Below are 24,948 nucleotides of genomic sequence, written 5' to 3' on the forward strand. Positions count from 1 at the left end.
ACACTCCATAAACATTTGGGAAATGAGGAAACTAATTGTTGAAGCTTTGAAAGTGGAATTCTTTCCCATTCTTGTTTTATGTAGAGCTTCAGTCGTTCAACACATTTTCGATGAGAGACAGGTCTGGACTGCAGGCGGGCCAAGAAAGTACCCGCACTTTTTTTACGAAGCCACGCTGTTGTAACACTTGTCTTGCTGAAATAAGCAGGGGAGTCCATGATAACGTTGCTTGGATGACAACAAATTTTGCTCCAAAACCTGTATGGACCTTTCAGAATTAATGGTGTCTTCACAGATGTGTAAGTTACTAATGCCTTGGGCACTAATACACCCCTATACCATCACACATGCTGGCTTTTGAACTTTGGGTCTATAACAATCCGAATGGTTATTTTCCTCTTTGTTCTGGAGGATACCACTTCCTCTGTTTCCAAATATAATTTGAAATGTGGACTCGTCAGACCACAGAACACCTTTCCACTTTGCATCAGTCCATCTTCGGTGAGCTCGGGCCCAGCCAAGCCGGCGGCGTTTCAGGATGTTGTTGATAAATGGGTTTGGCTTTGCATAGTAGAGTTTTAACTTGCACTTACAGAGGAAGCGGCCAACTGTAGTTACTGACATTGGTTTCATGAAGTGTTCCTGAGCCCATGTGGTGATATCCTTTACAAACTGATGTCGGTTTTTGATGCGGTACCGCCTGAGGGATCAAACGTCCGTAATATCATCGCTTACGTGCAGTGATTTCTCCAGATTCTCTGAACTTTTTGATGATTTTACGGACCATAGATGGTAAAATCCTGAAATTCATTGCAATTGTAGTTTGAGAAAAGTTGATCCTAAAATGTTCGACACATTGCTTAAATATGGTGACCCTCACCCCATCCTTGTTTGTGAATTGCTTAGCATTTCATGGAAGCTGCTTTTATACCCAATCATGGCACCCAACTGTTCCCAATTAGCTTGCGCACCTGTGGAATGTACCATGTAAGTTTTTGATGAGCATTCCTCAACTTTATCAGTATTGATTGCCACCTTTCTTAACTTCTTCGTCACGAGTTGCTGGCATCAAATTCTTAAATTAATGATTATTTGCAAAAAAAAAATCTATCAGTTTGAACATCAAATATGTTGTCTTTGTAGCATATTCAACTGAATATGGGTTGAAAAGGATTTGCAAATCATTGTATTCTGTTTATATTTACATCTAACACAATTTCCCAACTCATATGGAGACGGGCTTTGTAAATATATATATATATATATATATATATATATATATATATATATATATATATTAGGGGTGTGGGAAAAAATCGATTCGAATACGAATCGCGATTCTCACGTTGTGCGATTAAGAATCGATTCTAATTTTTAAAAAAATCTATTTTTTAGTTTTGTTTTTAACTGTTTATTTTTATTTTTATTATCAATCCAACAAACCAATACACAGCAATACCATAACAATGCAAACCAATTCCAAAACCAAACCTGACCCAGCAACACTCAGAACTGCAATACACAGAGCAATTGAGGAGACACAAACATGACACAGAACAAACCAAAAGTAGTGAAACAAAAATGAATATTATCAACAACAGTATCAATATTAGTTATAATTTCAGCATAGCAGTGATTAAAAATCCCTCATTGACATTATCATTAGACATTTATAAAAATAAAAAATAAACAATAATGTCTCATAAGCTTGACAACACACTGTGTCCAATGTTTTCACAAAGATAAAATAAGTCATATCTTTGGTTTGTTTAGTAGTTAAAACAAATTTACATTATTGCATTCAGTTGATAAAACATTGTCCTTTACATTTATAAAAGCTTTTTTTTTTAAATCTACTACTTTGCTAGCATGTCAGCAGACTGGGGTAGATCCTACTGAAATCCTACGTATTGAATAAATACAGAATTGTTTTGAAACGTAAAAATATTGTTTTTGAATCGAAATCGCGTTGAATCAAAAAATATCGATGTATTATCGAATCGCGACTCCAAGAATCGATATTGAATCGAATCGTGGGACACCCAAAGATTCGCAGCCCTAATATATATATATATATATCCATCCATCCATCCATTTTTTACCGCTAATTCCCTTTGGGGTCGTGGGGGGCGCTGGTGCCTATCTCAGCTACAATCGGGCGGAAGGATGCGTACACCCTGGACAAGTCCCCATCTCATTGCAGTATGTATATATATATATATATATATATATATATATATATATATATATATATATATATATATATATATATATATATATATATACACACACACTATATATATACACACACTATATATATATATATATATATATATATATATATATATATATATATATATATATATATATATATATATATAAATACACACATACACACACACTATATATACATACATGTATATGTATACAGGTGCTGGTCATATTATTAGAATATCATGAAAATACAAGTGTTGGTCATATTATTAGAATATCATGAAAAAGTTGATGTATTTCATTAATTCCATTTAGAAAGTCAAACTTGTAGAATGTATACATTCATTCCAAACAGACTGATACATTTCAAGTGTTTTTTTGCCAAAAAGGAGATGATTATAGCTGACAACCAATGAAAACCCTAAATTCAACATCTCAGAAAATTAGAATATGGTGAAAAGGTCAGATATTGAAGACACCTGGTGCCACACTCTAATTAGCTAACTAACTCAAAACACCTGGAAAAGCCTTTAAATGGTCTCCCGTTTTGATTCTGTATGACACACAATCATGGGGAAGACTGCTGACTTGACAACTGTCCAAAAGATGACCATTGATACTTTAAAAAAGGAGGGCAAGACACAAAATGTCATTGCCAAAGAGGTTGGATGTTCCCAGAGCTCTGTGTCCAAGCACATTAATAGAGAGGCGAAGGAAAGACAAAGATGTGGTGGAAAAAAAGTGTACAAGCAAGAAGGATAACCGTGCTCTGGAGAGGATTGTCAACCAAAACCGATTAAAAAATGTGGGGGAGATCCACAAAGAGTGGACTGCAGCTGGAGTCAGTGCTTCGAGAACCACCACACACCGACGTATGCAAGATATGGGCTTCAGCTGTCGCATTCTTTGTGTGAAGCCACTCTTGAATAAAAGACAACGTCAAAAGCGTCTCGCCTGGGCTCAAGACAAAAAGGACAGGACTGCTGCTGAGTTGTCCAAAGTTATGTTTTCAGATGAAAGTAAATGTTGTATCTCCTTTGGAAATCAAGGTCCCAGAGTCTGGAGGAAGACAGAAGAGGCACAGAATCCACATTGCCTGAAGTCCAGTGTCAAATTTTCACAATCGCTAATGGTCTGAGGTGCCATGTCATCTGCTGGTGTTGGTCCTCTGTGTTTCCTAAGGTCTAGGGTCAATGCAGCAGTCTACCAGGAAGTTTTAGAACACTTTATACTGCCTGCCGTGGACCAATTTTATGGAGGTGAAGATTTCATTTTCCAACATGACTTGGCACCTGCACACAGTGCCAAATCTACCAGTACCTGGTTTAAGGAGCATGGTATTCCTGTTCTTGATTGGCCTGCAAACTCACCAGACTTTAACCCCATAGAAAACCTATGGGGTATTGTGAAGCGGAAGATGCGAGATGCCAGACCTAACAATGCTGAACAGCTGAAGGCCACTATTAAAGCAACCTGGGCTCTCATAACACCTGAGGAGTGCAACAGACTGGTCGACTCCATGCCACGCCGTATTGCTGCACCAATTCAGGCAAAAGGAGCTGCAACTAAGTATTGATTGCCGTACATGCTGAAACTTTCCATGTTCATACTTTTCAGTTGGCCCACATTTCTAAAAAATATTTTTTGGTCCTGGTCGTAACTAATATTCTAATTTTCTGAGATACTGAATTTGGGATTTTCAGTAATTGTCAGTACTAATCATCAAAATTTAAAGAAATAAAAATTTCAAATATATCACTATGTGTGTAATGAATTGATATAATATGTAAGTTTCACGTTCTGAGTATAATTACTGAAATAAATCAACTTTTTCATGATATTCTAATAATATGAACAGCACCTGTATGTGTGTGTGTATATGTATATATATATATATATATATATATATATATATATATATATATATATATATATATATATGTATATACACACACACACAAATATACATATACTGTATATATGTATATATATATATATGTATATATATATATATATATATATATATATATTAGGGCTGGGCGATATATCGATACACGTGATATATCGCGGGTTTGTCTCTGTGCGATATAGAAAATGACTATATTGTGATATTCAAGAATACATTTTCATGCAGTTGCTTTTAGCTGCTGGCATTACACTAAAGGCTTTCCTTGCTCTTTCTTGTCTCTCCTTTTCATAGAGACATAAAACAAGCGCACCTTCTTACATACGTCACATCCTGTCACGTCATACGTAACATACGTATACGGCCTCGCGGAGCAGAGAGATAGCAGAAGGAGTAACGTTAGCTGTGGTGCTAGCGGAGCCGTGCGAGTGGTAATACGAGAGAGAGAGAAGGTACTGGTAACAAATGAAGGAATAATTAATCCCTAAGAAAAACAGCAGGGGGTCCGTCGTCTGTCGGTGGTTTGGCTTTGGGGAGTATGTCGAACAGACAACCGTCATTTGTCAAATGGGGGGCAAAATCGTTGTTACAAAAAGTAGCATTACTGCTAATATGTAGCATGATTTGAAAAGTCACCTGCTAGAGAATGAAGAGTGTTACTCCGCATGTCAACATTTCCGTTCGGTGCCACACCAACAAAATGCAGAGGCAACCATTTCCACATCAACACCATAAAAAATCTTATTTTTTTGTTCTTTTTTTTTGACACCCCCTATGGCTCTGATATGGATAACAAACCAACATAACAAAGGAGTAATGGCTTAACAATCTCTTTTTTATCCAAACAACGCAACATTACAGCGTTATAGCAATCTTAAATGTCAACACGCACACTCTTTTGTGCTCTCAAAGACGTTAACCACCATGTTGCTACAATAAAAAACTAAACAGGAAAATCATTTTACCGTGCATCTGTGAATATTTGTGGCATTGTTGAACAGTCTGGGAGTTTCAGAGTGATGTGACAATCATTGGTACTTAAACTTTACCTTTATAAATGAGCAGTGGCTTCACAACGTAGTCACCGGTAGCGTGAGCACAAACTAGCAGTGTGAGGCGATCCTTCATCGGCTTGTGTCCCTTCTGCATCGCTATAATACAATTCTAACTCTGCATTTTTTTTTATCTCAAGATTTGTTGCTGATAAAATCCTTGAACTGAAGGTGCCGCAAGCCGGATGCTAAATAGCTACAATACTAGCAATCCGAAGCTACGTATACAGCGAGACTGAGTTTTTACACAATTATAGCGTTTCTGGTCACACAAAGTAATCTTTAAGACAGGCTGACAGCTCTAACCGGCGCAAGGTACAACAATTGTGGAAATTAACAAGTCCGAAGTGGCGCTCGCCATCGAAGCTCTTCGAAATGGCTTTGTAGAGGAAGGGATTTCATTAAAATGGCAGCCCCCGATGGCTTCAAGCAGCATGCAAAACAGAATGAATGAATAAAGCGCATATGCCAGTACCATATGCTTGTCTCAAAGATTAAGCCATGCAAGTGCAAACAAGTTTGACAGTGAAACATGGTTCGCATACAGAGGCCTATTTGGCGCTATGTAAAGGTCTGTAAAGCAAAAAGGTCGCCAATAGAAGCGTTCATAAAACGAGGTTCAACTGCACCTCATCGGAACATCTTACCCTATGACCCGTGTTCCATCCATGCTGCCCTCGCTTTCCCCCAGATACCCGTACATGTTGTTCTTGTTGTTCCACTGCCGTACTAATCCGCTCACAGACCTCCCGCTCTCAGGCTCGGAGCTACTGGCCGTGGTGCTGGCGGACAACTCCGCCCCAGAGTCGGTAACCGGCGGTATCTGGTTCCAGCGGGCCACGCGTCCGGCCACGCGGTCCGACATGGGCTTGGCCAGCCTGCGTAGGGCGGTCACCTCCTGGGTTTTCCTGCGGAGCACCAGCTCCTGCTGCCGCTTCTGAGACTCCAGGGCTCGGATCTGAAACTGGCGGGCAGGAAGAAGAAAGCGCTTCAGTTCAAATCTGCCTTTGACTATAAGATGTCTAAACATCCCTTTCATGAATGAGCACAGTAGGGAATGGTCAACACAAGGAAATGCCTCGATGTGTGCGTGACTTTTAGAAAAAAAGCATGTGACAGATACATCTTATAGCACCAAATAAGGTAAATGGTCTTCATTTTCCTGCTCACAATTTGGCTCATTGACCAAAGCTGCTTGTTTCATACTACTTCATACTTGCCAACCTTGAGACCTCCGATATCGGGAGGTGGGGGGTGGGGAGCAAGGTCCAAGATAAAAGAAATATTTGAATTTCAGTGTTCATTTATTTACACAGATACAAACACATAACACTCATCTACTCATTGTTGAGTTAAGAGTAGAATTGTCCATTCTTGTTCTATTCACTGTCACTATTTTTGTAACCATATGCATGTACAGTAGATGGCAGTATTGTCCTGTTTAAGAGTGTCACAACATTGCTTTTTACGGCAGACAAACTGCTTTACGGTAGACGAAAACGTGACTGCTGTTGTTCTGTGCTGTTACCGCGCTGGGAGGACGTTAATGAAACTGCCTAACAATAAACCCACGTAAAAAACCAAGAACTCGCCCTCGATCATTCTACAGTTATAATGTCATTGGGCAGGCACGCTGTTTATATTGTGGGAAAGCGGACGTGAAAACACACTGTCCTCACTCAGGTCCGCATGGAGCTGGAGGGGGCGTGGCCTCAAGCTCCGCCTGAATTACGGGAGATTTTCGGGAGAACATTTTTCCCGGGAGATTTTCGGGAGAAAATTTGTCCCGGGAGGTTTTCGGGAAAGGAGCTGAATTTTGGGAGTCTCCCGGAAAATCCGGGAGGGTTGGCAAGTATGCACTACTTTCTTAATTTTTTTTTAGCCAACTATCATTTTTATTTGCAGTTAAAATGTAATTACCTTTTTAATCCAGAAGATGGCGGCGGACGATTATGAAACACAGTATCGGTGGAGTGTCAATACAGGCAGTGAGTGTGCCACACACTCAATGAGGCGTAATTTACCCATCAATACACGATCGGAGGCAAGATAAACACAAACCATCTGCCCTGGTTGTCCACCATCCAGGCCTTCTACGCTAACGTATTTTAAAGTTGGTCATTATGGTGGCACTTTGGGACAGGTGTTTTCTGAGGTGGTACTTGGTGAAACAAGTTAGCTATGCAAGTCTCAGCACGCACACTGCAAAAAACAGTTGACAAAATATAAGAGAAAAAGTAATAATAGATTTTTAAGACCTATCAAAAATTGTATTTAAGGCATTTTTGTGAAATTTTAAGGCCTTCAATTGAAATTGTTGGATTTAAGACTTTTTAAGACCCACTGGATAACCTATTTTATATAATATTTGAATAGGATCAAAATTAAGAATAAGATTACTAATTTAGCGTTAATCTTTGAGTGAGGCCCGGGCCCCTCTGTAGTAGAAAAATTGAGCCCCGAGGTCAAGAAGGTGAAAAACACCAGCTTTAAAGTATGACAAGTGTGGTTATAGACTTCTGTTGTGAACTACAGAAATAAAATTGACTTGACATAGAATGAATGATAGAAATGTTTACATTTTTTTTGCCGTCACACTTTTAATTTGAGTCTTAAAAAATTGAGAAAGAAAAAAAAACAAAAATCAAAAGCGTGCTGCAAAAACGATCAATAAGCATTATCGTAGGTTTTACCAAATGCACTCAGGAATTGCAAGATAAATAATATATAAATAATAATCATCACACTCAATTAGTGCGTTTCTGTTCTTGTCTGACTAAATGACCACTTCATCTGTATCAATGTGTAAAAGCCTGCAGTTATATTTTATTATACACATAAATTTATCAATTTATTATTATTACTACTCCATGGCGTTTTTCATCAGTTTAAACTCCTAAACCGTTCATCCGACTAATTCCATTCAAGTGTCAAAATGTTCATTACATTTATCAAAACTCATTCAACAAACATAACCTAATATTATTGATTTTACAGTATTTTCACCCTTTTTTACTTTTGACTTCTCTTCCTACATCTTTCAACCATTCCACCATCAACATATTGATATTAATCGGTAAATTAAAACAAGTTGTGTTTGAAACCAAAAAAATTTACGTTTTTTGAGAAATCTAAAAAATTTCATAATATTGGACAAAATAATAGGTACTCTTCCCAACATTCTTACTTACCCCCACCCCATAAAAAAAACCCTGGACTTCAAGTAGATGTTCCACACTATCAGATCATATATTTGCAGTAAACATTTATTTAGGCTGAAATTAGAGAAAAAAGAAATACTTTTGCAGAACTGCATTCTGAGTAACGTTGTCAATTTGACCTAATGTATTCAGAGTAAACAACTGCAGCCAGTCCCTCTTGAGGCTAAATTGCAATGTTTTAATGTTTAACAATGTATGCATTATAATATTGTATTTCTTTGCACTTGTGAGATATATATTACATTGGGATTAACAATGCAATAATCCCTTCAAAGACAAGCATTAAGCAGGGACATGTATAATGGTACAACATTTCATATTGGATGACTTGTGGACTCCATCCATCCATCCATCCATCCATCCATCCATCCATCCATCATCTTCCGCTTATCCGAGGTCGGGGCGCGGGGGCAGCAGCCTAAGCAGGGAAGCCCAGACTTCCCTATCTCCAGCCACTTCGTCTAGCTCTTCCCGGGGGATCCCGAGGCGTTCCCAGGCCAGCCGGGAGACATAGTCTTCCCAACGTGTCCTGGGTCTTCCTGGGTGCATTGTGAGCTGGGCGGCAGCCGAAGACTTGTGGACTCAAACACTAAATATTTATATTTAGACTAAGACCTCTTCATCTCCACTATCAATTTAAGTAATGGCTTCAACTTGTTTTCTCTAAATGTCAGCTTATTTACAAGTAAATATTTCATACTATCAGGACACCTTTTATTGTAAAGAAATATATTAATTTATCCCCAAAATTAGCTGAAACCGCTGTACTTGTTCAGCAAAGCATTCTGGGTAATTAGATTTTATTTTCAAAGGCTAAATCGCTCCCTTTTGCATCCAGAGTTGGACATCCCTTTGGCATCTCGGCTTTTTGGCCAAGAGGATAACACACATGCCTTTAATTGATGTGGGTTCGAATCCCGGAAAAGACCCAAAAACACAAATATTTCTTTAAAAATGTTACATCAATGAGTCATATAGTTAAACTCCGACATACATCTAACATTTCTATACTCATAGTAAGTTTTAGTACAGTTTCCCATCATCAACATTCAAACAATATCCATCCATCCATCCATTTTCTACCGCTTATTCCCTTTGGGGTCGCGGGGGGCGCTGGTGCATATCTCAGCTACAATCGGGCGGAAGGCGGGGTACACCCTGGACAAGTCGCCACCTCTTCGCAGGGCCAACACAGATAGACAGACAACATTCACACTCGCATTCACACACAAGGGACCATTTAGTGTTGCTAGTCAACCTATCCCCAGGTGCATGTCTTTGGAAGTGGGAGGAAGCCGGAGTACCCGGAGGGAACCCACACAGTCACGGGGAGAACATGCAAACTCCACACAGAAAGTTTCTTGAGCATGGGATTGAACCCAGGAATACTCAAGACCTTCGTATTGTGAGGCAGGCGCACTAACCCCACTTCCACTGTGCTGCCCTCAAACAATATCAACAGTTAAAAATAATTTCTAATATCAAAGTTTTTCTATATTCCAACCATCAAACTGTTTCTATCCTTCCGTCTATATATTCCACCAGAATTTCAACCAACATTCTTCAGTATTCAAACCATTCCTACTAAACGTTCAACATAGTCTTACAATAATTTTACATTCCTTTTGCATTTCAGTTTAGCTGCATAATTTCTACAATTTTTTATTTTCTATTATTTATAAAGTTATTAAGACTTTTACTACTTGCCTGGTCAGCTGACACACGCAACACAACTTAGCACATCATTAATAGACCGATAGTGAATAATAATAATAATGGAGTTTCATCACTGCTTATTTGCTGACCTCTTGTCGTCGCTGCTCTTTCTTGAGCTGGGCGATCTCACGATTCCTCTTAGCCTCCACCAACCTCCTCCTCTGCTGCTCCTCCTTCATTTGCTTCATCAGCACCACCTGAGGAAGAAAGACAGGTGAGGTGTTCTACAGCGTTCATCTCCTATGACCGACGTTGAACTTCTTCGCGTTTCTCTTACCTTGGTTTTCTTCATCTCGTTCACCTCGGTCTGGAGTTTCTTCAGCTCCCGTTCGTAGCGGCTCTGGTTTTTAAGGAGCCGCGCATGTTCTTTCTGCGCAGTTTGGAGCTTGAGAAGGTCGCGGTTCATCTCCTTCAGTCGTTTCTCATACTCCTGCTTGATGCGATTAGCCTTCTCCTCTGTGTAGTTCTCCATGGACACTGTGGAGTCGTGTAGTGACGTTAAGGTTCTCTTACTGTCGGTCAGTGGATGAGTGGACTCACTGAGGTTCTGCAGTACCCGGTCCCTCTCCAGCTGGGTGTCTCGGATTTTATTTTGCAGCAGGATGAGCTTTTCCTCGTACTGGAGTTTCAGCATCAGGAGCCTCCGCTGGCTGTTCTCCAGCTCATCTATTAACTTCTGCTTGATCTCGATTTCGCACGTCAGATCAGCAAGATCAGCCTGGAAGTTGGCTGAAAGTTGGAAGCCAGAAGTTAGACACAGGAGACTTCGGGGCCCAACTATTCCACTCAAATATTAAAATGGAGTAATCTTACCATCAACAGTATCTAACCTACTTTCAGTTTACCAGGATAAACCTCTTCAAGTGATACAAAAGCATGTGTTGATCACAAAGATTAGTGTCATGGCTCAGGTCAGGCTGATTACAACTAATCAAATATACTGCAAAGAAGGGACTAAAAAATTGATTAAAATATATTTACATACATGTACACAGTGCTAAAATATATTTTGAATACATTAATAATACTTACACAAAAAAAAAAAAAATTATAAAACCATATGTTAATCACAAAGATTATTTATTTAACATATAAACTTTAGGCTTAGGTCAGGCTGATAAAATACTGTGTGAAAAATAAGTACTAACCAAATTTACTGCAAATGAAGGAATTTGTAAATAAATGGCGGAAAATACATTTACATACAATTATGCTGTGCTAAAAAATATAAACTTAACTAATTGATCAAAGTAATAATCAATATGTTTCTTAAACAAACTGTCCATAAAGTGTAAATAAAAATTTAAATATATATTCACCACTTTAGTCATATGTTTTGCACTTAAGAAACTTCTCTTTGGCTACCACCGGGCTTTTTCTCTTTGTTTATTATTGTCATTGCTGCCACAAGTGATGGGAGAAGTATTACAAGTTAGCAGGGACCACAGCCGAGAAACAGATATTTGTATGTGGCCCTCTAGGGGGCGCTCGCGGCCCAACAATGGGCCCAATGAATAAGAAACTGCAGAATTGGAAAACAAAACAAAACATTTCCACTTTATGCTGATGTTGACTTTTTTTTTTTCTTTTCTTTTTTTTTCCCAAGATGGAGCCGCTGTAGTGGCTGCTGTTGGCAGGAGCTCTGTGCTCTTGTTTCATCCTTTTGTATTTCCCTCTTCTTTTCATGTCATTATATATATATATATATATATACATTATATATATATATATATATATATATATATATATATATATATATATATATACATATATATACATATATATATTTTATTTGCCTTTTGGTCCGGGACCCTTTGGGACTGTGTGACAAGGGGTGGTAATTTCATGACCTCTGCGGTGCTTTTTTGTGGACTTCTGGATCTGCCTCCCGGGAGCCTTTTGGCCATGGAGACCAGCTCCTGGGTCTCTGCCACATCAGAGTCAGTTTGGAGAGACTGGAGGAGATGCGGATGAAGAGACAGGGCTGCGGAGCTGGCACTGAGCGCCGGGACGGGCAAACTTCACAGTGTCTTGGCTGAATGAGCAGGTATCGGACACCTCAGTCTTCTTGGACGTATCCTCGCTCATCCATGCGTACTGGACACTGGCCGAGAGTTGGTTGGCGATCGAGAGTGGAGTCGGCTCTCTTGGTTGCTTTGTTGGGTCTGCTCCTGTCTCTGGCCATGCTCTCTCCAACCCAGCAGATGACGGCGTGGAACGCCGCAGAGGCCACCACAGTGTATATTTTTATTTTAGTTTTTATTCATAGCTGTATGTAGAAGTGGCTGGTTGCATCACCTCCGCTACTTTAACGTCTTTCATGTCCTTTGTGTTTTTTGATGTTTGATGTTCCCCTCTTACACACATGTAAGAGGGATGTGTACTATGGCTATGAGTTGTTTTTTTCCCTTGGCCTCAATCTGGACTCCCTCTCCAGGGGGCCAGGCTTAGACTTTTATTTCATTTTAATCTTTTATTTTTTTCTCCCCCCCCCCCCCCCCCCCCCCCCACACACACACACACTTGTTTACCTATATTTCACCTTTTTTGTAAGGGGCGCCGGAAGTTGACAGACCCGTCAGCGATCTTGTTCTGCCTCCCTGTAATGTTTGTCTGATCTTGAATGGGATTGTGCTGAAAATTTTAACTTCCCCTTAGGGGATTAATAAAGTATGTCTGATTCTGATTCTGATTACAGGTGCCATAATGTGGCTAGAAATGGTACTGCAATCACGGTCAAATTTCTGTAGTCCCCTCCCCCTCTCCCTTACTGAGATTGCAAGATACGCAGCTGAATCCTCCTCGATCGACTGATATACTCCAAGGAACTTCAAAACACCCACTGCCTCTTACTAGGGTATGAGGTGCTATGACCATAATATGCAGAAATTAGGCTATTTTCAGGAATAAGTACGTCATGCCTGTGTACAATATCACAACAAATGGCAACGACAACCAACGCTAGCAATAGTTACAATGGTGAAAATAGGTAGGGCATGCTTAGCAGCCTAATGTACGCCCAAAACTAAAGAGGAAACATTTTAACAAGATATGCCTATAGGCTGCACGAATGAGGAGTTATTTTATCATGTGATTTGGCTGTCTCCATACCTTTCACATTGCCATGATAGCAGCTGTGTTAATGTTGGAAGCCATTTCCTTGGTGTATCAGCATAATGAGAGCAAAATACACATATCCGCATAGGTTTTATTTGTCGAAAATATATTTTGCCCTGTCTGATTAGTTGATTGATTGATTTAAACTTTTATTAGTAGATTGCACAGTACAGTACATATTCCGTACAATCAACCACTAAATGGTAGCGCACAAACAAGTTTTTCAACTCAATTTTAGGAGCGGGCCACGTTAATCAAATCATGGTATATGTCAGTGGGAATACACATGGACATACAGGCTAACGGGCATATATGTACCCTGTTAGCGTGTATGCTGATATTTCCTTGACCGGTTGGTTGCATGAACATACTAGCTTTGTTAGATAAGATTATAGACTGTATTGGACAATATAGTTTACATACTAAATGCCCATTTGCATACATTACAAGTAATAAGGAAACCTATCAAGGAGGAAATGAGCAAGTTTGGCATCAGATGAAAAAATCTTCTCCGCTTTCAATCGTCTCCATCTTTCATAGGCATTCCCGATAAAAATCCCGGCAGAACTATTGTTATCAGTTATAGAGGTGTACGAAAATAACATGATTTAATAATGCCTTTTGACATATCAGGGCCATTTAATGATGACTTGAAATACAATTATTACATATGGCTCCTTTAAGATGTGATTATTTTGTATTCCCCAATGTTTTTCTGTTAAATCATGTTTTCCCTAAAGATCTGTGTTAGTTGCAAGTTCTGTCCAACAAACACACAACCTCTTTTGACCAACAGCACATTTGAGACTCATGAAACCATGACAACAGCCAAATGCCGTTGCAGTTGGTCCTCGGGTAACAAACGAGTTCTGTTCCTCGGCTGTGGTGTGAGTCGAGTTTTAGTGAAGGTTGGATTTTGTATCCTAAATGAACACTAAAGTCACTCACACTGTAAACTCATAAAGAGCATAATTACAGCAATAAAACAACAATTTAATGAAACAAATAAATACAGAGATTTGTATCACTGTGGTTTACTGTAGAGATGAGTTTTGCAGCCTGTTTAGTTTGTACAATAAAGAAATTGTCAATCAGCCATCTCTTCGTCATCGTTAGGATAGAGCAGTTTAAACAAGTGCAGCCAATATTGTCCAATATTGAGCACTTAGTGCCTGATCTACTATATGTATTTAAACACGTGCACATCACACACGGTGCTCAAAAATATGTCAAAAATGTTTTAGTACGAGCATTATGGCTACCATAGTCAGACGTACTGTGCTTCAATGTCCTGTATTATTATGGTGTGTATAAGGACCCCCAAAATGGCATCTATTAGGAGACATTATCTGGCATTTTTTTTCGCAATATTATGCAAAACCAACTCTTCTTACCTGCTGATGTGTATTTGGGATCTGCATAAGTCCTGAAAATGTGCGTGCTTCCGCCATTGTAGTCCATTGTAGTCGATAAGCTTATTTTTCTCTATCTTCTTGTTATGGGGCATTGATCCTCTGTTGTTGTCATTTGTAATATAAAGTAGCGTATAGTTCTAACTTAAATCTGTCAGTAGACCTGCTATGGAAGAGCAAAAAACTGGTGGTGTAGTGGGTTTACCTAATTCCCCAACAGAACTTTAGTTATTAAAGTGTTCCAGTCAGACGTTGTGCATCCATGGCTCACTAGAAATGCTGCTCTGGTATGGATTTAGGTAAAGTCTGAATGTCATTAAAACAGTCCATCGTTTGACACTTCTTCAACTCCCGTACTTACACGCTACAACCGGTTCAAAAAAGATGGCGGGAAGAAGATCCTGTCAAAGTGGAGGCAGGTTAATAAAACCGCCCACAAAACGGCGCATCCTGAAGATACGGTCAGAAAGTGACTTGAAGATGGTCTGTAAAACATAATCTATACTACATTTTGACCAAACAATCAGCATTATGTGTTATGTAGACCACAAGGAAGTCTTTCAAATTTAGAAAAAAAAAATCATGATATGACCCCTGTAATGCGCCTTAAAATCCAGTGTGCCTTTTGTATGAGTATAGACCCGCTCATCAGCAGTGAGCGGGTCTATGTCTATAAACCAGCGCGCTCTATGGTCCGAAACACACAGTATTATATTTGTGTACCGCATGTCAACAGCATAAAGAAACGACACAGTTTGGATCATATGATTCCATAAATGTGGAGTGAATTTGTGTCTGGATCGTGATAGCCAGTAATACACAAAAACCTCATTTAATAGGGCCGTCTGCACCACTAGCACTTGTTATCAATTGCACAAGCGGTCTTAGTAGATCACCATCAACAGCACATGCCATTGTATAGTTTGCACGTGTTATTTGGAGCTTAGTAGTTCAGGCCCATAGTGTATTCTTCCGCAGCTCTAACAAGTTCTCCAGCTAGTCTTGTGTTTACGGACCAAAATTGTTTTAAGTAATTTCCGGGTGCGTGTTCGTAAAAAACACCAAACACGGTAGACCGAGCACCACCTGTGTTTAGTTTCAATAGACCGAGTGCTGTTAATTTTAGCGTATGAATGCTATGTTTTGAGATGATAATTGACATGAAAGACATGAGCCTGACTGGAAAAAGCAGGGTGTCAAAATGAGCAAATGATGAATGGTTGAGAAACTAACTGCTGCGTAAAGAAGCAAACCTTTCTCGTCAGTGTCAGAGTCTGAGTCCACCAGGCTCTCATCGCTGTCGAACTCTTCATCTTCCTCTCGCCCTTCTTCTTCTTCCTCCTCCTCCTCCTCATCGCAGCCGCTCTCTTCCTGCAGCGGAGACATGATGTCCTGCACACAAAGATTCTTAAACATTCTTCTTCCTGCCTCAGTTTTGAGACAACAGACCACGGACGCCAAATTACCTCGGTGTAATTGTCATCCGAATCGACCACTCCATTCTGTCCGTTTTGTCCGCCGTCTCCGTTCTCGTGGGTGTGCAACTTCACTCGTTTTTTTAGTCCTTTCTCCAACTCTGGACTGTAAGAAAAGACACGTTATTATGTTACTTGAATTTTTGCGGTGGCCAAAATAACCATTTAGTTCATTAGTTGGCTGTTAAAGGGGGACTGCACTATTTGGGGAATTTTGCCTATCTTTTTTTTTTGTACAAAATAATACAATTATTAAAATTAACACAAAATTAATGTACCATATTAATCCCATTCCCTTGGAAGTTATAGTACAGCATATGAAGAAGCTGTATCATAATGAAATCCATTAGTTCTTTGGAAAGGTTCCCACGTGGCTGACAAAAAAATTAGACTCATTAACCATGCCTTTTTTAATATGTTTTGCTTTTAGCTCTTTAGATTTTATTGCCATTTTTACTTCCTGCCATTTTCTGTTTTACAACCACAATGGCTTATCAGGCGGCCATCTTCAGATTGCCATCTCCATCCCATTAAAGTCTAATTAGCCTCTTGCACTGTGCACTCGACTCTCCCATGACCTGCTGGCAGTGCTAAATGAAACCAACTGTGCCAAAGCCAGTTTTACTTCTGGCTGCATCCCAGTTCTATTCAGGGCTGTCTAAACTGCTGCCCCCCGACATCGTCAATTTGATCCGCAAAACGTCATTGATAATTAATAAACCTTGCCCACGGGGGGATTAAATGCCGCCATTTTGTCACCATCAAGTGGACAACAAGTCAATTACCTTTAATTATTCCCAAAATGATGCCATGCCCAGCATTTACTAATATTTACATTTTACAAATTTTAACTAATCGGTTCTTATCTACTTTACACTTTGTCTGTGTTATTATTATTATTGTTATCTGGCAGGGATGAAGCAGTAACAAATGTTTTTATAGCAGTAGATTTAAGTCCATCCATCCATCCATCCATTTTTCTACCGCTTGTCCCGTTCGGGGTCGCAGGGGGTTGCTGTATTGCATTAAAAATTAGATTTTGACCCACTTCTATGGTGGAAGAACAATAAGCCCAGTCAGCCAGGCTGGGGGTTTGATGAACGTGGACCCCGACTTAACAAGTTGAAAAACTTTTGGAGTGGTTTTTACATTCAGTGATCAATTGTACGGAATATGTACTGTACTGTGCAATCTACAAATAAAAGTTTCAATCAATCAAAAAAAGCAACTTATATGTAGTAAGATTTTGTTAGGAAACCATTCTGAGCCTTATCTTATTTAGTTTTTATTTTATATATGTTGACCACATTAACCTTGGCAATTGACCCTCTGTGTATATGTATGGTCTGCCATTGTTTACAAATTTGATAAATAAATAACCCAAAAATTTATATTTTGTTGTTTTCTTACTGTACGAAAAATGAACCGAACCGTGACCTCTAAACCGAGGTACGTACCGAGCCGAAATGTTATGGTACCGTTACACCGCTAATATTTATATATATGTATATATATACAGTGTATATATATATATATATATATATATATATGTATATATATACAGTGTATATATATATACATATATATATATATATCCATCCATTTTCTACCGCTTATTCCCTTTCGGGGTCGCGGGGGGCGCTGGCGCCTATCTCAGCTTATATATATATATATATATATATATATATATATATATATACTGTATATATATATATATATATATATATATATATATATAGGGTGTGGTCTGAATACGAGGAGGTGGTCCCTCACCTCATCCTCCTCTGCCTCCTCTCCTTCTTCTTCAGCCTATCGATGTCCACCTTGGCTCGGCGCAACACGTCCGTCATCTCGGCCTCCATGGACATAGGCGCGGGCGAGGAGCCAGGCGGGTGGCCGGTGGCAGGGCTGAGAGCGCTGGAAGGTAAGGCGGTACGGGAGGACAGCCGTGCAGCCTGACGTCGCAGAGATTCGTTCATGGCCTCGCTCTCCACTAGTTTAGATCTATGCAGGAATGACAGACCGATACCAGAAACTAAATACTTTGTTTTGTTGTGTTTGCAAACATATTTCAGGACTAAAAAAGGCATCATATTGGAAGAAAATAAAATTACCTTTAAAGATAAAGGTCAACTAAAGAAGTTATTTTAACAACAGATAAAAAAAAAAATTGCAATTTCTCTTTGGAGACCTATCATATTATAAGAATATTATAAAATATTACAATATATTTTAAAAAACATTTGATCGAACAAACCCAACTCAAGGTTTCAGTCTGCGTAGTAAGCTTCAAGTATTTCCTTCAGAAAAAACATAAAATGCCTTTTTCTTGACAAAGGGAAGGTGCCCCATTCGTCGCGGTTTCCCTGACACAGGACACGTGACAAACTGGTTGGGCGTACTAACCACTTTAGCCGTCAGATGGCAGTAAAGTGTTGAATATCTCAAAATGTGTTTTGTGGCAATTTCAACTTTGACCACATCGTCAGTTGCTATGCTGATTGGCACTTTTCATAATTTTTAGTAGACTGCATTGCAAAATGATTAACCCTGCCTCTACATCTCACACACTATCCATCCAGGAATGGGGCCACATGTATCCGTTCCCTACTGTACTTTAAGAATAAAACCTATTTATTAAAAAAACAAAAAAAAAACAACGATTATTTATTTTAATCAACATTAAAGTTATTTTGATTTTTAACCACTTTATCCTCAAAAACAGCATTACAATTTTACTATGTAGTTATTTTTTAAATGTTCAGTGTAGAACTAATAATACCGTACACTCTGGACTATAAGCGGCAACATTTTTCCATCCATCCATCCATCCATTTTCTACCGCTTATTCCCTTTCGGGGTTGCGGGGGGCACTGGCGCCTATCTCAGCTACAATCGGGCGGAAGGCAGGGTACACCCTGGACAAGTCGCCACCTCATCGCAGGGCCAACACAGATAGACAGACAACATTCACACTCACATTCACATAATAGGGCCAATTTAGTTTTGCCAATCAACCTATCCCCAGGTGCATGTCTTTGGAAGTGGGAGGAAGCCGGAGTACCCGGAGGGAACCCACGCATTTTTCCTATGCTTAAAACCCTGCGGCTTTTTAAAATGCTGTGGCTAATTTATGGATTTTATTTTAATTTTATGGAACAGCCATAATGTTTGGTGTTCAATAGTTCGCATTAAACCCAAGCAGAGGGTTTATTGTTTGTGATGTCCAGAAAATACTGTGATATAAATTATATTGACAAAATAATTGTGGCCATTAAATGCTGTATTTAAATGACTAACTAAATATATGAGGTGATAGTAAAGTAGCTTATCAAAAATGTATTTTCACCAAAAATTAGGACCATCATATGATGGCATGTGTGAGTGACAGTTATCCAATAACAAATATCAATAGCTACTGCACAATTTGAGAATTTATTTAAACAATTGTGAATGTAGATGTGTAACCAAATGAATATGAATTACTGGCACAAGGATAATTAATTTGCTTTGAAATTAAACGTAAAAGTGACTAGCAGACATTTAGCAGTTTTTGAGAACCAAATAAAGCTAGCAGATATTTAGCGGTTTTTTTTAACAGAAAAAAAAATGCTACCAGATATTCAGCGTTTTTTAAGAAGAAAAAAAAAATGCTGGCAGATATTTAACGGTTCTTGAGAACAAAAAAGTCTATTAGACATTTACCTGTTTTTGAGAACAAAAAAGGCTATTAAATATTTAGTGGTTTTTGAGAACAAAAAAAAAATGCTAGCAGATATTAAGCAGTTTTTGAAAAACTAAAAAATTCTAGCAGAGATTTTGCGATTTTTAAGAACAAAAACAATGCTGGCAGCTATTTAGCGGTTTTTGAGAACAAAAAAGGCTGTTAAATATATAGCGGTTTTTGAGAACAAAATAAGGCTAGCAGTTATTTAGCTGTTAAAAAAAAACAAAAATTAAATGCTAGCAGATATTTAGAGGTTTTTGAGGGGAAAAAATGCCAGCAGATTTTTAGCAGTTTTTGAGAACAAAAAAAATGCTTGGAATATTATGTGACATGATCAGAAAATATTAAAGCTTTAATGTAATCAAAATTGAAAGAAGAAGATTTTTTTTTTTTTAAGAACAAATATATCTGACAAGAAAAAAGAAGTGCTTTATTGGCATAAAAATTATTTCCAGGCTTTTGCGGGCCACAGAAAATGAAGTGGCCCCCGGACGTTAATTTGATACCTGTAGTCTACGGCCAATGTGGTGTTTTCAATTCGGCCCAATGAGATTTAATTTTCATATTACATTGAATCATATGGCGGTGTGACATGTGGGACTTTCTCGCCATCTTTTGGAGGCAGGTCAATGACCATGATGTATACTTTCTTGAAAAAAACATTGTCCCATTACCATAAAAATATTCAATTACAACCATTTTAATCAATTACAAGGCATGATGGGAAAAATGCAAAATACCTTCCACAGGTGCACGGTATTTCTGAATGATTACAAAACTTTAAGAAGGTAGTCAGTAGGAGTTGAACTTTAACATACTCTTAATATTCAATCATATTAGTATTTTGTATCCATTATGTTATTATGATATGTACACACACACACACACACACACATACACGCGCGCGCACACACACACACACACACACACACACATTTTGAATGCATTATCCCAATGCGGCTCCCCAGTTAAAAAGTTTGGACACCTGTGGACTACACTAATGTTTTTCAACCTTTTTTGATGCAAGGCGCATTTTTTGCATTGAAAAAATTCGGAGGCACATCACCAGCGGAACACATTAAAAAACTAAACTCAGTTGACAGTAAAAATGTCGTTGTCGCAATTGTTGGCTCTGAATTCAAACCATAACCAACCATGCATCACTATAGCTCTTGTCTCAAAGTAGGTGTACTGTCACGACCTGTCACATCACGCAGTGACTTGGAGTTTGTTTGCTGTTTTCCTGTGTGTAGTGGTTTAGTTCTTATCTTGAGCTCCTATTTTGATGGCTTTTTCTGTATTTTCCTGTAGCAGTTTCATGTCTTCCTTTGAGCGATATTTTCAGCATCTACTTTGTTTTCATCGTTCTTCGTGGGGACATTGTCGATTGTCATGTCATGTTCAGATGGACATTGTTGACGCCGTCTTTGCTGTCGTCGAGCATTCTGTTTTTGTTTATTTTGTAGCCAGTTAAGTTTTAGTTTTGTTGTGCAAAGCCTTCCCTAAGCTTCAATGCCTTTTTCTTGGAGTACTAATCTTTTGTTTATTTTTAGTTTAAGCATAAGATACCATTTTACCTTCACGCTGCCTCCAGCTGTTTCCAAAATCTACAAAGCAATTAGTTACCTGCTGCCACCTACTGATTACAAGAGTATCACACTGTTACTCTGCCGAGCTCTAGACAGCACCGACACTCAACAACAACACATCATTTGCAGACTATTATTACCGGTTTTCAAAAAAATATTTTTAGCCCAAAATAGGTCAAATTAGATCATCTCACGGCACAGTGTTTAAAAAAAAAAACTGGTCTACACTATTGGTGGTTCAGTGGTTCAAGATTGTGAGGATCTACTATTATACAAGCAGTGTTGTGCTAAGGAAACTCTTACCTGAGCTCTTCGACTTCTCGGATGTAGTTCTGAATTAGAGCTCCAATCTCCTGGTTGCCCTCACCTGGAGTTGATGGAGCATGTTTGAGTCCAACTGAACAAAAATACTGGGGAAAAAAATGGTAATAATAAGAAATTTTGCATACTTGACTTGGTGAGCAGCACGCTGACCTCGTTGGCCAACAGGTGCGTTACTCGCGTGTTGAGGTGGTCGATGGTCTCCTGCATGGCCTTCACCCTGAGGCGCAGCGTGTCGTTCTCTCTTTGGAACATGGCGTTCTCCTGGTAGAGGTCGCTGTAACCCTCCGAGCCTTCCTCGCACGCAACTCGCTTCCCCTACACGCCCAAAGAGAGTCCACATAAGTGCCAGGAGGCAAGGCTTTGAACGCAACATGAAATTTGAGGCGGTTTCGCACAAACAGGTCACAGTTTGTAAAGCTGGTTTGAACAGAACGGATCAGAGGTTCTCAAACGTTTTTCACAAAGTACCACCTCATAAAATACTGGGCTCTTTAAGTACCACAAAAATTACCCAAATTAAAATATAGTAGCCTAGTAGGCGTAAATATTAATCATAAGCAAGGAAAGGTTTTATTTAACAATTATATTTAATATTTTTGGCTAGTGTAACATTACACAAAAAAAAACGTGGCGGCTTTTATTTTGCCATGGCAGGGCGCCACATTTAGGGAAAACCGTGAAGATATCGATATATGGTACCATTGGATTTTACGTGAAATGACACCTAGTAGTATTGAGGAAATACGTTCTGTACCTATAAAAATATCAAATTCGGTACCCAACCCATATCATGACACTAAACATTTTTGGGGAAAACTGCTGTTTTGTTAAAAAAAAAAATGTTGAATAAAAGATATTTATGTGAAATAAACACACTTTTTGGCAAAAAAATACATAATTTAAATTAATGAAAAATATATTTACCAGTTAATTACATTTCCAGTCAGGTTAAAGTTGAGTTGAGTTTGAGTTTATTTCAAACATGCATGCATACAACATGATATACATCACAATTTCCAGTTTCTCCAATCAAAATGTTCGAAAAGGAGTAGGAAGAAGCAGAGCTTATTTAATCCTACCCCTTTTCCTTCACATAGCAGTTGCTAAAACTTTTGGTTACTTCCTGTTCTCAATTTAGTCACAATATACTACATAAATTATAACAATGAAAAAAAAAAAATTGTGAAGTCATATTTCATATGGTGAGATGAGTAAGATTATCTTGAAAATGAATGGATGGATGAAATAAATTCAGAATGTTTATCATGGTTCTTCTTTTTTGTACTTTGTAAACAATTTAAGTTTGAAGAGTTTTTTAAAGTGTATCATTTTAGTACATTTGTTGTTGTTGTTGCTTAATTACATAATGTAATTCCACATACTGATATACTGAAGGTCTTAAGTGTGTACGTGCATACAAATGTTTTAAATAATTTTTTTCTCTAAGATTATATTTATCCTGAATTGTTGTAGATTATTGGGTAGCGGATTATAGTTTGCTTTGTGTATAATTTTAGCTGTTTGCAAATTCACTATGTCGCAGAATTTCCTTATTTTTGATTCAATGAATATAGTGTTTGTATGTTCTCTACATCCAACAATATGTAGGATAGGATAGGTCTTTATTGTCATTGCACAAATACAACAAAACATTGTTTTCAGCACAAATCTGTTCCAGATTAGACAAACAGTGTACAGGGTTACAGAATAGGAACGCTGATGGGTCACCATTAAGCGCCCCGTAAAAGATGGGAAAAAGGTCAACGCTGTGGAAGGATGAGTAAAAAAATACAATCTAGACTGGGCTCCTAAGGGGGCCAAGTCTGGAGTGGGAAAAAACCTCCAAAGCAAAGCACATGTACATAATACAACATACATCTCGAGATATCTAGCAACAGTGAGAAGGGAATTCAAGGTCATGGTGGTAGGCAGCAGCTCTCAGACGCTGACCATCCATTCATCACCCCTATGGGATTTGCGTCGTGGGCGTTGGGTTGGGGGCGGATTGGGTGTGTATGTGTGGCGTATATTTTTGTGGATGTGTGTGTCTCTGTTCCGCGGCCTTGATGTATTGCAGTCCAAAGTCAACAACAACAGGTGTGTGTCCATGAGAGACAAGAAGGGAGTTTGTTGTGTCTTCAACACACCATCCTTTGGGAGAGTCTCGAAGCCAGGGAAACGATCCAAGTTACAATGTTTTGTATGCGGGTGAAAATAAAATTTGCTTTTCACTCTAAATTGTCTATGACTGGTCCTCAAAACTGCGGGGTAGACAGTCCGATGTAATCCACAGTTCTTCCCGCATCCTCCAATCATTTGTGGCAGCTTTGGGGTACTTTGAAGACTGCCAGCAACTTCCAATTTGTCGACAAACCAGAGCAACGCTTATTCCAATCAGCAGATGTCCTGTTGTCATAATTCCGATTAGGTGGATATCTTCACGTCCTCGACAGAAAAGGGTCGCCAGGCACGCGGCACTTCTTCTTCTCCCAAGAGTCCGTCGTGTGTCCAGCAACAACCGCTTCGTCACGACAGCAGGTTCCCCCAAACCCAAGATCTTGTCAAATTTGTTGAGGCCAGTTAAATAGTTCCAATGTTTAAATTTGGAGAGCAGTACAAAAAGAGGCAACAAGAAAGTTAAGACAAGACAAAGAAGCAAGCTGGAGAGATAAGGGAGAGGAAAGGGGATCGTCCACCCTCAATGAGTGCCAGAGAGAAAGTTATTATTCTAACTGATCTTTTTTGTAAGACCGTTAATGAATAAAGTGTACTTTTGTAGTTATTTTCTAATATTTCTACACAATAACTCAGATATAGTAACACTAGCGAGCAGTTGAGAATATGGAGTGATTTTTGGTCTCGAACATGTTTTGCTTTATTCATTATTGATGTCTTTCTTGCTACTTTATGTTGCATATTTTTACATGAGACTTCCAGTTCAATCTATCATCAATTATTATACCTAGACATTTTATTTCATTTACTCATTCAATTTCTCTTCCGGCTATTTGTATTTGTGTTTGACTTTCTCTTCTACTGTTACCAAATAGCATTATTTTCGTTTTACTGAGATTCAAGTCTGTTTTCGTCAAACCATCGTTTTAATTTGTTCACCTCTCCTGAACAAAACGCTGTTGTAACATCCGCAAATAATACTAACTTTAAATCTTTTGCAGCTTTACAAATGTCATTCAT

At 38.7% G+C, this 24,948-nt stretch overlaps 1 protein-coding gene across 9 annotated transcripts in view; it reads right to left on the reverse strand.

The window, feature by feature from the left end:
• kif21b (kinesin family member 21B) overlaps positions 1–24,948 on the reverse strand; it is a 265,011-nt gene that overhangs the window by 99,155 nt on the left and 140,908 nt on the right. For 4 of the 9 annotated variants that reach the window (XM_061922656.1, XM_061922658.1, XM_061922659.1 and 1 more), the window contains exons 9-16: positions 21,904–22,068; positions 21,733–21,839; positions 17,887–18,117; positions 16,105–16,219; positions 15,892–16,030; positions 10,387–10,838; positions 10,199–10,306; positions 5,820–6,136 (exon numbers count right to left, since the gene is read on the reverse strand). In XM_061922656.1, coding sequence (XP_061778640.1) covers positions 5,820–6,136; positions 10,199–10,306; positions 10,387–10,838; positions 15,892–16,030; positions 16,105–16,219; positions 17,887–18,117; positions 21,733–21,839; positions 21,904–22,068 — 1,634 coding nt within the window. Of the gene's footprint in view, positions 1–5,819; positions 6,137–10,198; positions 10,307–10,386; positions 10,839–15,891; positions 16,031–16,104; positions 16,220–17,886; positions 18,118–21,732; positions 21,840–21,878; positions 22,069–24,948 lie in introns of all 9 variants that reach the window. The other 5 variants (XM_061922662.1, XM_061922663.1, XM_061922661.1 and 2 more) reach the window with 3 other exon arrangements.

Source organism: Nerophis ophidion, linkage group LG16 (genome assembly GCF_033978795.1).
Source record: "Nerophis ophidion isolate RoL-2023_Sa linkage group LG16, RoL_Noph_v1.0, whole genome shotgun sequence".
In the NCBI taxonomy this organism is placed as follows: domain Eukaryota; kingdom Metazoa; phylum Chordata; class Actinopteri; order Syngnathiformes; family Syngnathidae; genus Nerophis; species Nerophis ophidion.